Source organism: Brachycentrus maculatus, unplaced genomic scaffold, assembly GCF_059751285.1.
Source record: "Brachycentrus maculatus isolate JH-2025_06_01 unplaced genomic scaffold, ASM5975128v1 h1tg000656l, whole genome shotgun sequence".
In the NCBI taxonomy this organism is placed as follows: Eukaryota; Metazoa; Arthropoda; class Insecta; order Trichoptera; family Brachycentridae; genus Brachycentrus; species Brachycentrus maculatus.
Genome location: NW_028281391.1, coordinates 634589 through 650468, shown reverse-complemented (window position 1 = coordinate 650468; position 15880 = coordinate 634589). Strand labels below are relative to the sequence as shown.

Here is a 15880-nt window from a genome sequence, read left to right as displayed (position 1 = left end):
TGGTCTCATACAAGTGTTCTGAATCTATTTTAAGATTAAATACAAATTTGAAGAATAGCAATTAAATCAAACTTCATTTAGTTCGCATTAAAACTACCCTCTTATCTTTATTAAAAACTCCTCTCATTTTTCAAATGAAGGCATTATCGTGTCACTTGGAAAATAATTCTTTAATAAGGAGCTCCCGTTGTAATCGCAATTTTCAGTACTTTTCACATTATGGAGGCATTCCAGAATCCTGTAATCTGAGTGCTGAGAAACTTGTTCAGAGAACTGACGCACTGCTGAACAGGAAAAACTTCATAATTGGGTAGTCATATAGAAATTCCCGCTGAAAACATACAAAGCGTATAATTTCTGATTTATCAAGCTATCATTATCATACCTTCTCTTTTGACTGATAAAATGAATTGCTTCCTCAACAATTATTCTTTATTTTCCCCTTACAATGCTCTTTTTTTAAAACTTAAAATTCATTACGTATTTAAGATTAGAATTTTCTTAAATCCTTACGTGTATAATTTTCATTTCTTATATAAGAAAAAAAAAAGTATATCTAAATTATGTACATTATTTAAAATTAATAATTATAATAAAAACAAATAAAATGTGATTTTATGAAAAACTCCCCCAATTGTTCAGATGTTGTTGTATTCTCGTAAATGCATTTGATATCTTTAACTCAAAAATCTTCATTAATTGATGCGGCAGTCACTTTGTGGAACTATTTATTCATTTTTATTATTTAACTTTAACTTGTCAAATACCACTATTTTTATAAAAAAAATTGTTTTGTACATTGTTATAATAAGCTTAAAAAATGAAAATCATGTTTACAAGCATGTAAAATCATCTCCCAGTTTGTAAAATAATTAGGAAAGGATTTTGCATACATTTGAAAATATAAGTGTATTTTTTTTTGTAAATAAAAAAAAATAAAAAAGCTGATATAAAGGAAACTTACAAGCTTAAAGTACTTACTGCGGCAAATTCTCACAGGAAGGAATGTGTATGTTATGTTTATATATATATATACACATATATATATATATATATATATATATATATATATATATATATATATATATATATATATATATAAATATATATGTATATATTTATATATATATATATATATATATATATATATATATATATATATATATATATATATATATATATATATATATATATATATATATATATATATATATATAAATATATATGTATATATTTATATATGTATATGTATGTGTATGTGTATGTGTATGTGTGTGTATGTGTACTCATACACCCGTGTTTGCGTGTTAATTATTTTATTATTCAACTTGTGTTACAAAAGCAAATAGACATTTCAAAGCACTCACATTTGAACCATTCTTGCGGACGTTTGAAAATAAATACTAAAAATGTATTTCACCTCTTTAGAGCATTTTAACTGCCATTCAGATAAGAACAAAAACACTCATAATATTCGCGAAATCTCAGCCTTCATCGTTTCTTGCGAGATATGGGATGAGGTTCGAGTCTCGGTCGCTGAAATTTACAACCCTGACTGCGGGGGTCGCTTCCCGGGGTCGTTCATCATCGGAGGAGTACACCGTTATCTCCTCAGCAGCCTCCGTACCGCGCCACACCTGATAAAACTGAAATTACAACATTTTTTCGTCCCTAATTGTTTTCTTTCAGTTCTTCATACCGCCGCTGTGAACTTACCCAGACACCCTTCTTAATTATAAATTATGACTCCTTTACGACGGAGGAAAATATTTTTCTCACAACTTTCATTTACTTGACAAATATCTTGCGTACTTTTCTTACAAACAGTGTAAAAAAATAGTAATTATATAAATTTGTAATTATATTTAATTATATTTAAACTTTCTCCATAAAACGCAAATATTAAAAAAATATATATAAATAAATACATTAAAGATACATGTTGGTAGATGCAACGTTCTCTTTAAAATGTGGATTACGATCTCTTATACAAATGCACGACAAAACGATATAAGGTAGAGGCTCAAATTCTGATATAAGAAAATAATTCTAATATCGATAAATTTAAAAAAGGTGTGTTTGTTTGAGTATGTGCAACGAATGAGTGCAGAAAGAACTGTTTTAAATTTATAAAGCGAATGTTGTTGGAAATATGAGTAGAATAAGACCGAAGAAAACTTAGTAACATAATTTTTCAATACTTAATAATACCCAGGTCAGAAGTCGGAATAATAGGCGTGTGTGTATGAGGAGATGCATGGATGTGGAAGAGAAGAAGATTGTTTGCAAAGACAGATTGGTGTGGCGTTCTATTCTCTCTGCCTACCCTTACGGGGAAGTTGCATGTGTTTAGTTGTTTAATGTATTTTTAACAACAATATATTGTCTTCAAAAATATATTTGAAAAAAAAACGTTATAAGTTAAACCTAATTAACCCTTTCCGGTCCTTTATCGAATGTCATTCGACATCGACTTTATTCCGGTGAGTCCAATATAGAATGTCATTCGACATTTTTTCCTTCATCAGTTTAGTGTTAAAATATAAGCAAACATATTTTTTTCTCACTCGTATTTAGTGTAAAATGTAATAATAAGAGACAAGATTGTCTGTTTTTAATTAATAAAATAAATTATTAACACAAGTGTAGTTTTATTTAAAAAAAACTTGATGTATTGATTAACCCTGTAATGCTGTTAATCTATTGTGGACCTAGTGGAATTAAAAAAAAAAATATCGACCGGAAAGGGTAAAATTTTAAAGGAAAAAAAATTATAATGGATTAAAATTGTGCATATTTTAATATTTAATTACTTTGTTTCTTGCAGATGTTCCGGTCTGTAAGTCAGGAACGGAAGCTAAAGAAATAGCAACAATGCATCACAGTCCGGTCCAGTTACGTTGCGAGGTGGATTCACCCCCTGAAGCTGGTCCTGTTAAATTCTCCTGGACTTACAACAGAACAAGGGATGTCTTACCGGTAAGGGTAAATAACAATATTTATTAAAACTTTTTGTTGATATGTTTTTAACTTTTACTTAGTAAAGTAAATTTAATTTTTTATATTTCTATGAAAATACGTATCTATTTTTAATTTAACTTTTACTTAGTAAATACCGCTATTTCTTAAAATCTACTGACACTTGTTTCAATGCATTCTGCATCATTTTTAAACACCGCATATAAAACACCAAGTAAAACTTAAATTAAAAATGGATAGATTTTAACACAAAGTGACTGCCAAATCATTAATGAAAACACGTATCGTTCTACAGCGACTAGAGTGTCACAACTCAAAATCATGTGATTTTTTTTAGATATACGTTTTAGGTGTTTCAATTGAACGGGTTAAATTCAACACAATTGAATATATAAACTAAATTTTCAGATTCCAGCATCTCGTTCCACGACCACTGGAACAGTAAACGAGTTATCGTACACCCCTCATATAACAGGAGACTTCGGCACCCTGGCCTGCTGGGCTACCAATGGGGCTGGTCATCAGAAACATCCATGCCTATACAGCGTAGTACCCGCAAGTAAGTGTCCATTACATCATATTCATGAAACTTTTTAGACAAGATTTTTACGAATTTTTTTCAGTATGTACGAATATTTGTTCACAAATCTGGATTTTCTCCACTTCGCTGAGATGTCAAAATGTAAAAATTATCCTGATTTGCAAACAAATATTTGAACACACAAAATGGTGTACATATATAACATTGGTAAAATTATAACCTATGTTACATAAAAACAATATAATCCTGGATATGAATCTTGCATATTTTTTAAAGGGTCTCTGCTAAATAAAAACTTTTTAAAACTAACAGAGATGGCTCTTGTGAACTAATATAAACAGTGTTATGAGATTAATGATATATGGAATTACAAAAATTTGATTAGTGTGGTTTTCAGTCATGGATATAGAATGGTATATAGAATGGTGAAATTTGTACGTGTGTAAAACGATTACTTAACCAGTCTGTGATAGGTAATGAGACCGGTAAATACCCAGACTCCCATATTTTTCTTCATCTACATGTGTTGTAATGCCAAAAATAAAAAAAAATCGCGTTCTTAACCGCTCTATCTTTGGGATTATTATTCGAAAAGAAGGCATTTTTTTCTAAATGTTTCTCAACAACAATATTAATGTGTAACTAACCACAAAATTTAAAAACTTATCTTTGTTTTTCTACCAGTAGAAAAATTGAAAACAATGAGATTGAGGTGACTTTTTGACGAAATTTTATAGAAATAATATCGATATTTTTTTCTTCCCCATAATGATATCACAGTAAAGCGCTCTGTCGTAATATTTTACGAAGATGGTGATACATAATGAAACCATAAATTAATATTATAACACGTCAAAGCAAATGATTGGTGCAAAGAGTACTGCATCATTTGAACGTAGTATTATCTTGATAATTAACACATGAAGGAAAGGTGAGTAGCCCTCCGCTTCAGGTACCAGTTCAGGGAAATATTGAATAAATATTGCAATGAAAAAATCACTTATATTTATTTGACCCCTCCTGGTAATCGAACCCGGGACCACCAGTAAGGTAGCCGAGCATGGAGGCGAATAATTAGTATTACAAAATTTCAAATACTTTGAAATAATGTCGCTTTTGTCTACACATATAAAACTTCTAAGGTATAAAAAAATATGGTGCGTATTCAGAAAAGAGATTTCGATTTCATGCCCCTCAAAATTGAGTGGTATACGAGTCCCCGCTTGGGAAAAGACTGGGAATAGGGGTTACTCTAAGTGTCACTTATTCCGTACCTACACTGAGTGGAGGTGGGGAAACTCGCGTTAAGTCTTCAGTAAAGACAGACATAACAGTTTTGTTTTCCTAAGTGAAGTGGAAATAATAAGTTTTTGCTCAGAATCCCCTCGCAGCCTCCTCGAAATTCATACATAATAATATGTACTGCGCACGAAAATGATTTTGTTTGCAAAAGCGGTTTGTTGAAACCTGTTTTTATGAAAAAGATAACTGCAGTTTGTAGAATATTTTCTCAGCATAAAATGTATTAATCTTTATCCAAAACCTTGAAGGAGTGCAAGCCTTAAATTGTCATGTGGTGTTAACATTTAAAAGAAAACACTATTTTTTACCACTTGAATTATATTTATTTTATTTTACGACTAGTTTCGGAAGCTATGCTTTCATATTCAGATCTAAGTATATAAACTAAGTAAAATATAATATTTAAATAAGTTTACATTTAGACCTGAATATAGCATCCGAAACTATTCGTTAAAATAAAATAAATATAACTCGAGTTATAAAAAACAATTATTTTCTTTTAAATTTCATCATGTGTTACCACAAGGTGAATGCTAAACAATAAATAAAATATGATGTTTACGTGATTTGAAATACAATAAAAAATCAGATAATTAAGAAAAATAATTTAAATATTTCAAATAATTATCGCTATACTTAAAGTAAAATAAGGTGATAACAAGGATTCTTTAAATATAAACAAGGAAACACGCACATACATGCCTACGCACACACATATTCATACATTCACACAAAATCATAAATTTGCAAAAAAGGTTTTTAAAAAAATATATAAAATCATGGGGGTATTCATCAGGAGGTGTACATTGGGGACAGCATTCATCCTGTTGTAGCTCTACTGGTCTCATTTGGAAGGAACGATATGAAATCATACAAAAATGTCATAGTCTGTTGTAGTATATCAAATAATCGAATAAGAAATGCTGCTCGACTATTATCTTTTCTTGTTCTCTAAAACTTTTGCATACAGTTCACGTATTTTACAATTCATTGATTGACATCTCAACATAGAGGAAGAAGAATATGATTTTTTTAATATTTACAGGGCCTTAGACCAACATCCGCCATTATACTCATAATTAACAATCATACTACTATTTTTTTTAAACTCCTACATACATCATGACACCCTACATGTAAACTTAGTGGACCCATCTTTATTGGATTCAGAAAGCTTTTATTTAGCAGAGATCCTTTAATTTGGATGAATAAAAGAAAATAATCAAAATAAATACAAAACTTTTTTCACATATTGATACGAACATGTATTATTCTGGAAACTATTTTTTTTTAAACTCCTACATATATATAATTTTTTTACCTTTCATCAAAGATGAAGAAGAATATGGAAGTCTAGACATTTACGGGGCTGACGACCGTCATAAGCTGGTTAAGTGGTCACTTTACACACGTGTAACTTTCACCAATTCTACCCATTATTGACAACCACACTACTCAAATTTTTGGAAGTTCTATATATATATGAACCAATTTAGAAAACCTTGTTCTTGAATCACTTAAACTTCACTTGAGACATCTATTGGTGAGATGTAAAAAAAATATTTTGTGAACAAGTATTAAGATACACTCAAAATGTTCTTACATATATCATTAATCTCATGACACAGGACATGTGAGTTTACTGGATCCATATATGGATTAGTAATTGGATAGAAAATCCTGACTTCTGTATTAGGACACACTCAGAATATTATAATAAATTGATTTATTTTAACTTCCAAACGTAGCAATTTTCAAAGTAAATCATGAATATTTCATTACTTTTTATCTTTCTATATTTTCCTGCATAAGAATTTAAAAGGGCCGAGATTCCCCTCCTCGTGAAAACGAGCAAAAAACTTCTTATTACTCACCCGCTAAAGTTCCCGAGGCAAACAGATCGGATAATATTCATATCAGGATTCCGAATTACCGAAATTACTCCCAGATAACGAAACTCGAAGAATGGCCACTTTTTTATTCTTTTCACGGAACCGATTATATTTAGCTTAGCAAAGTAAAGAAGCCCGCCATCCACTTTGTACCATGCTACGCGACTCTGGATGCTATTTGCCGAATTTAATTTGAAGAATTTTATCTCAACATCTCAACATCGATGGAGAAGTTTTTTGAGTTGGGAATATTGGGCTTGGCTTGCCTGTTTCAATTGATCACTTTTAACCCTTAAATATAACAAATAAGAATTTTTGAAAAACCACTTTTTGAGCTAATTAATGTAAACCCTAGTTTCAAGAACTTTTATTTATTGTTTCGGCATTTACTTTGTGGTAAGACATGTAAAAATTATTAAAGAAAGCACTTGTGTTTATGCTACTTGAGTTTATTTATGACTACTAGTTTCGGAAGCTAAGCTTCCATCCTCAGGTCTAAATTTAAACAAAAACAAAATTAGCAATTAATTTTTCTATGAATAAGAAGAGGGGATGATTAAATATTTAGACGTGAGGATGGAAGCTTAGCGTCCGAAACTAGTAGTCAAAAATAAACTCAAGTGCTATAAAAACAAGTGTTCTCTTAAATGGTTTCAAGAACACATGTTCTCAACAGGTAAAAATAAAATAAGTTTGTCTTTTCACCTTCGATGAGAGCATAAACTGTTTGTATTTTCTGTAACGAAACTAGCCTGTTTTTTGTTTACCTTTATAAATTCAAAAGTGGTTTTATCCAAGTGTAGAAGATATTTTACTATTTCAGGTTTTTCCACAATTTTTTTGCCATATCAATAAATAACACTGTATAACATTTACCATTCTACCCATGATTGGCAACCGCATTACTCAATTTTCTTAACAAAATTTCAAACATGAACTGTTTATGTCTTGGGTTACAAAACTAGCCGTGTGTAAACTCAAAATTGGTATTATACAAGTGTGGTAAATATCAAAACCAATTTATACATATATATTTTTTTTTCACAATGTTAATGACAAATTAATAAATAACACCTAATACACTAAGTATATTAAATTTTCTATTCTACCGATTATTGATTGTTATTCGTTACTCGTACCCACGTTACTCGAAATTCGGAAATTTTATTCATGCTTCAATTTTTGTCCGCCTCCGTAGTGTAATGGTCAGCACGCTCGGCTACCGTTCTGGAGGTCCCGGGTTCGATTCCCAGGGAGGGTCTAATAAATACAAGTGATTTTTTCACTCTAAGATTTATTCAATATAAATCTGGACTGGTACCTGAAGCGGAGGGCTGATCACCTTTCCTTCGTGTTAACGATCAAGATAACACTGTGTTTATATAGTGCAGTGCCCTATGCACCATTGGGGTGCGGATAAGGGTTTGAATTCAATTGAAAACTCAACTGCATTTTTTAGAAACAAATCTTCTTCTACTTTTACCCATCTCTTCATACACAATCCCCTGATTATTCTCTTATGACTCTTATGACTCTTGACCTGACCATACCCAAGAATTTGAAATAACAAATAAATGCGATTAGGTCTATTTTTATGCCACCGTGTTTACGTAGCAGTAATTTAAAGTTTTATAGAGCAAGTATAATCTTGTTTGAGTAGATTCTGCTATTGAAAAGGACTGCAAAAGTATGAGAAGTGGAAAGTGGAGTGGAGTGGAGAGTAGTCATAGTTACAAACTTTCGTCTGTCCCCGTACAAATGACAAATTTTATTATAGTCATCATCTCCTTAGATAAAGTTAGGCTTGCATTTTACAATGGGCAGCGAGGAGCGTCAGGGAAGTACGAGGATATTTTTAAACATAAACGAAATCATAAAAAAATAATAAGAAAGATCATACGCTTAATAATGAAATGGGTAAATTTTTTTACCCATATTACTATTTATTCTCTCAGAAGAATGTGCGACAAAACGATGTATGATAGATGTTCGAATAGTGAAATAAGGAAGGAATGCAAAGCTAAGACAAGCATTATCGATAAAATTAAGAAATGTGTGTTGAGATGGTTTGGAAATGTAGAACGAATGAATGAGGAAAGAACGGTAAAACAAATTGATGAGGCGAATGTAATTGGAAAAAGGAGCAGCGGAAGACCGAAAAAAAATTGGCACGATCAAGTATGTCAAATACTTGAAAGTGGTCAGGTTAGGAGTCGAAACAATCGGCGGGTATGTATGAGGAGATGCATGAACGTGGAAGAGGTGAAGAATGTTTGCAAGGACAGAGTGGTGTGGCGTTCTATTTTCTCTGCCTACCCCTGTGTGGAAGTGGCGTGATGGTTAGTTAGATAAGTATTTATTATTTTTTTTATTTAAAAAAATATAAAAAACCCAAACATGAAGTATATAACTATATAACTTTTGTGCAACTCATGACATTTAGTATCGCACGCGTGGACTGAGTGAATAAAAGAAAGTAAAACAAATTGATGAGGCTAATGTGGTTGGTAATAGAAAAAGAAGAAGACTGAGAAAAACTTGGCATAATCAAGTACAATATTTCAAATACTTGAATGTGATCAAATCCGCAGTTGCAATAATAGGCATCTATGTATGAGGAGATGCATGAATGTGGAAGAGGCGAAGATTGTTTGTGAATACAGATTGATGTGGCATTTTATTCTCTCTGCCTAGAGAGAAAAGAACGTTGTTAAATAAAATATTAAAGTTATACGATTTTTCTAATAATTATTTATTTTTATTAAAATTGATTGTGACATGGTTTCATTGCATTAAGCGTCATATTCAAATACCTTCATTTGTATTCTATATTTTAAGGTCACATTTTTTGTGATATTTATTTTCATTTTATTTTTCATTCGTAAATTTTGTTTGATGATGATGCTAAATGTATTGAAACAGTGTTATAATATTTTTTACGAAATAGTGGTTTTAACAAAGTTTTTTGTTGTTGGTTATTTGTGATATTTTAAAATGTATTTTTTTTGTATTATTTTTTTTTTATTGCTCAATTTAATTTCGCTCAAAAACAATCACAAGATTCTGGTTTTGCTAAGGTACAATTCCAATTTGAATGAAGTCTAAGTTCTGGTCAAGCTGCCTTTAACAGGAGCTGTAGAGAAATATACCTTCAATCGGATCTAAATTACTTCTGTCAAATCGTCAGCCTTTGCTTTGTTTGAGAGCAAGTCCTGAAACTCAGTGTAAACTAAGAACAACTGTCGACTGCACACCTCATCCAATACACGTACTTTTGGTTACTCTAAAAGTTATTATATTAGTTTTATTAAAAAAATAAACATGATTTTTCTGAAATTTATGTATCGATGCATCCTTATTTTTTTCGATCATACAAAAAGTGAAGAAAGAACCGCATTAAGCTAAAATTGATAACTTATATATTTTTTTACAATAATGATCATGTAAATAAAATTAAAGTAATATTAGTTTACAACAATGATTAAAGAAAACACTTCGTTTTTTACCACTTGAGTTTTATTATAGACTGCATGTTTCAGAAGTTAAACTTCCATCATTCAGAGTTATTATACAGACCTGAATGATGGAAGTATAACTTCTGAAACATGTAGTCTATAATAAAACTCAAGTGGTAAAAAACGAAGTGTTTTCTTTAATCATTGTAACATGTCTTACCACAAAGTTAATGCCGAAACAATAAATAAAATATTAGTTTACAACATTTTGAGTGTGTCCAAATACTTTTTCACAAATCTGGATTATCTCCAATTATAGGAGTTATCTCATCAAAGATGAAGAAGAATATGGAAGTCTGAGCATTTACAGGGCTGACGACCGTCATAGGCTGGTTAAGTGGTCACTTTACACACGTATAACATTCACCAATTCTACCCATTATTGACAACCACACTACTCAAATTCTTGGAAGTTCTATATATATGAACCCATTTTGAAACAGTGTTCTTGAATCACTAGAACTTGACTAGAGACATATTTTATATTATTATTATTATCCGTAAATGCCCAGACTTCTATTCCAGACCATATTCTTCTTCATCTTAGATGATATGTCATAAAATAATATGAAAACTACTCCTTTAATTGGAGATAATCCAGATTTGTGAACAATTATTTGGACACACTCAAAATGTTGTAAAATTTTTTTTATTTATAAATGCATCCTTAATTTTTTCTATCATATAAAAATCGAAGAAAGAACCACATAAAGCTTAAATTGATTGCTTCTATATATTTTTTACAATAATGATACCACTCACTGAGATTTTTGTCTACTGGTTTTGAGATGTTTCCCCAATGCACTAGTGCATGGCAGAACTCGGCCCTTATTGCATGTTGTTCTGCAATTCTTAGTGTATGTTGGTCCACTAAAATCGCATGTGATCAACATTTTATGTTGTTATTAGTGCGTTAATAGTGCCATGGTATTGATGTGTAGAATTGTTTGCATGCTGTTATAGTGATTGTCATGACGAAGAGATGGGTACGTCTGTTAAAATGTTAATAATATTAGTAGTTTTATACTTATATTACTAACATTTTTGTAAAAAAAAATATTAAAGTTAAAATGACCACAAAGTAAATGCTTTAAATATTAATAATTTTGAGAATATTATAATTGGTTGATTAATTTATTTATAAATAAGTAAACAAAAATGTAACTCTAAGTTTTGTACTGACATTTCTTGGTAGAACTGCATGTTACAGAATAAAATAGCAAATAAGTATGTAACTTTTTCCACATAAATTTTATTTGACCAGTCACCATACTGAAAACCCAGTTGATAGTCAAATACAATTCATGTGGAAGAAGTCTCACGGTTGTTATTTTATTCTATAAATTTTAACTCAGTAATTTTTCACTCTTTATTCTGTTTTTCCACCTGTTTTTCTTGTTTGATATTATTAATAATATATTTGTACTTTAATGCATGGTTATTTTATAATATAAACCATGCACAGGCTATGCACATGTGGGGTTTTCTTATTTATATTTTACATCATTATATAATATATAAATATTTTTTAGTGGTATTCTTAAAACTGTTCAAATAACACTCATCATTTCATACATTTTTTGCACGAGATTCTACATTTATATTTAAGTTCTCGTCACGAATTCAAGTAAGTTCTTATCTTCTGAAAGGTGAGATTTTTTTCAACAAAGAAATTTTGTTTTTTTCAAGTGTTTTAGACAAATATATTATTCTGAGAAGTACTTTGTTGACAATTAAGGTTGATCGTTTTGGTCATATTGAATTTATGTATTCAATGATTCATTTTTAATGCAATATACTACGCGAAAAGTAACTGAAAATTAGTTATAGTATCCACATTGTCGCAAGTATTTTATTTTTCTATACCTTTATCAAATAAATATTTGAGAAAAAATACAAACAAAAAATATATTTTTCACCCCCTGGGAAATGTACCCTAGTCCTCCAGCATGTTCGCCAAATGCGATTACCACAGCACTGTGGAGACGCTTGAAAAGTAATATAAATGTTTAAATAAAACATACAAACTTACTTAATATGACGCCGCTTTTCGCAGGGGTGGGCAGAGAGAATAAAAGGCTACACCAATCTCTCTTTGAAAACAATATGTGCCTCTTCTACACTCATGCATTTCCTCATATTCCTCAGACTCCTGTCCTGACCATTTTCGAGTATTTGTTTGTCAGTTTTTCTCTTCTTTTATTACCAATCACATTTGCCTAAAATATTTGTTTTATTATTCTTAATTATCATATTATTAAAATATCTAAAATAAATATTATGGTATAATAAGTGCTGTAGTTATACTATATACAGCGCTTTTAAGGATATATTTTTAAAAATGTCGCTAAAAATGTTTTTTATTGAAATCAATTAATTGAATATTGTCGGTATCATTTAATAAGTGATTTGAAATTATGTTGGACCGTATTTGGTTCTGTCATTAAGAATACGAGAGAATTGCCATACAATTCTGTGGTCTGAGTATGACAGATGTAGATAACAGAAGAAAAAAAACAAATAAACAATAGTATGAATTCATTCTGTAACCTTTTTTTGCTAAATAAATCCGAACTTTTAAAAAGTTGTGTTAACGAATGTTACAATTTTAATTCCGTTTCTCCACGGAGTTACAGTTTAAGCCAACAGTAACCTACGGTTTAAATGAAAGATTTAAGTGACATGTTTACATTGTGTTACATAACACATTATACACCGAAACGTTACGTCAACACCAAGCCATGCTGTGTGTTTTTCGGCATTAGTAAAACAAAGTTACTTGCATACCTTGTCCACGGAGTTCGCATTTAGTTTTGGGGGGAACACATACATACATATGTGAAGTAAGATGTTGCTTTTACTTTAATTTCTCCATAAAATGTATAAAATGTTTTGTAAAAATATCAATTAAATATATAATAAATTAAAAACTATATGGTTTTCTTTCACACATATTTATTTAACCAGTGACCGAGTTTTGTCGTTACCGACATCATTAGACTAGTGGAAGGTTAGAAATAATTATTTGTTATATGCACAAGAAGGAAGGGATTGAAAACCATGATTTTAAATATTTTTCTGACAAAATGAATTTAAATTCAGTGAAATTTAAGTAAGGTATAAAAATACCCTAAACTACGAGAATATTTAAATGTTTGTATTACATAATTATTATAAAACTGAAAAGTTTACCTACTAATGCTATAAAAAAGGTGTTTTATATTAAGAGAATTTTAACGAGTTTCATTATAATAGACCTAAAAAGTACACACAAGAAATAAGATTTCGAATAAGATCAAAATATATTATATATTTTTTATAATTAATTAATTAAATGGAATTCACAATGTTTTTATTGTTGGTTCAAACAAAAATTCATATTTATTTATTGACACATGCTTTAATTATCGAAATTTTCAATACAACGTTTTAAAACATAAAAAAAATCTATAAAAACCTTATGAATAAAAATGTAATTTCAAAAGGTTTTCATCTTTATTGTCCTTGTTCCCAATGATAAAAATAATTGAAACAGCTTACAGAAAAACCCCTTCCTCAACCTTTAAAATCCCATGTGCAAAACTCTTAGTTTCACACATGATATTTGACAAATAAGTATATCGAATTCAGAGAAATACGTAACACAACATATTTAAATTAATTGTGTCATTGACTGAGTAAAATTCAATTTTAAAATCAGTTTAAACTACTTATCTTTGCAGACTTATTAGTTCTGTTTTCCATCTGTAGAAAGTACAACGCGTTTATAAATTTTAGAGGAAATAATTTGCAAACATTTCGGGTTGCAGTTGACACACCAACTCCAGAGTAACAGGTTTCATTTTATTAAGAGAAATATTATTCACTGAAAGCACTGAAAGTCTCCCGACTCTGAGGAGAATTTTAATTTTGAAATAGCTCCCTGCTGAAAGTTATTTTTTTGTTGTTGACTGTCTGCTTCATTGCGTGTGTTTTCATAAACGAGTTTTACTGATGCAAATACAATGATTTTTCAATATAAAATTCTTTTGAAACAGTATTTAATAATTTGTACGGTTATACATTATAAAATAGCCAGTATCTTGGTCAATAATTCTCGGTCTCTATTCATAAGAATAAGTGACTATAAATAGTAAAATCAAATGAAAACAGCCATATCCTTCCCTTCTTTTCATATCAGCGTTGTCTTGAAATCATTGAAGTGTTTTTCGTAATAAAGGTAACTTATTATTGAGAATATATCAAATAAACAACAATTGAGTATGTCCAAACACCTTTTAACAAATCTGAGTTTTTTTCCAGTTAGTTTTTTTAAGGTAGAATGTTGAATGTGGCTCATATGTAAAGTGATCACTTAACCAGTATATAACAGTACATAACAGTATTTTATTAAAAAATTAAACACTTGAATAATGTTTTTCAATTGAGTTTCATTTTAATTTACGACTAGTTTCGAAAACGACAATTGACAAGTTTTAATTTGTACCAAATGAAAACAATCGTCGTTTTCGAAACTAGTCGTAAATAAAAATAAAACTCAATTAAGGGATTATTCAAATGTTTAATTTTTTAATAAAATAATCACGTCATTCCACAAAGTTAATGCCAAATCAATAAATAATATGGTATATAACAGGTCATTAACCCTGTAAATATCCAGACTTCCATATTCTTATTTTTTCTCTATATTGAGATGTAAAAAATCAAAATAGCTCCTCAGTGGAAAAAATCCAGATTTGTGTTAAAGTATTTGGACGCACTTCCAAATGTTGTAAAATATATAAATATTTTTTTGAATTCAAAATCTTGAATATTCTATAGTAACTAACCCATTACTTTGAAATTATTTTGAGATATCAAAACTATATACGAAAACAATAAATAGTTAAGAGTGATATTTTAAAGTATATAGTTGATAATTTACAGTTCATAGTTAAAAGGTAAAATATGAATATCCGCCTCTTTTGACTACCATGCAGAATTCACGTTGATAGTTAAAAGTTGGAATTTCAGGGAGGTCAAAATAAATTTTGTTTTACATTTAAAAAAATTAAACAAAGATTAATAAGAATATGGACGTCTAGGTATTTACAGGGCTAACGATCTGTCATATGCTGGTTAAGTGATCACTTGAAACACGTGCATTCACCATTCTATCCGTGATTAATATAACCCGCACTACTCGAACTTTGGACGTCATACATTTATGATCTAATAACGTTAAATGTTTGAATTCACAACAGCCATCTTTGATTGGATTAAGCAGAGACCCTTCTACGAGATTTGTGAATTATTATTTGGATACACTCAAAATGTTGTAAATATTTTTTTACTTTCATATTTATGTGATACTACCCTAGACTCATAACAGGAGCTCACAATAGATCATCTAGCCTTACATAATTATCGATGAAGTTAACATTGCATCAATCTATTGCAATGCTTTATGCACCATTTTATAGTGATAGGGTAGGATAAAATATTGAGTATCCGTGGGTGTATGTGAAAGCAGTATTTATATATCCACATATTTTATGTTGACAAAAATAGATTCATCGTTAGAAACCTTTCAAATAACGAAAACAGTTTAAATTATACATTGAAATTTATGCAAAAACAATATCAACAAGTATTTCGGTTCATTTCGCTCT

The 15880-nt window shown here is 29.8% G+C and overlaps 1 protein-coding gene across 1 annotated transcript in view; it reads left to right on the top strand.

Annotated features, from left to right (window-relative positions):
* Positions 1-15880, top strand: part of LOC148300785 (cell adhesion molecule DSCAM-like) — a 232891-nt gene that overhangs the window by 204765 nt on the left and 12246 nt on the right. Inside the window, exons 11-12 of the mRNA XM_088274307.1 lie at positions 2828-2979; positions 3388-3538. Of these exons, the coding sequence (XP_088130433.1) occupies positions 2828-2979; positions 3388-3538 (303 nt within the window). The remainder of the gene's footprint in view (positions 1-2827; positions 2980-3387; positions 3539-15880) is intronic.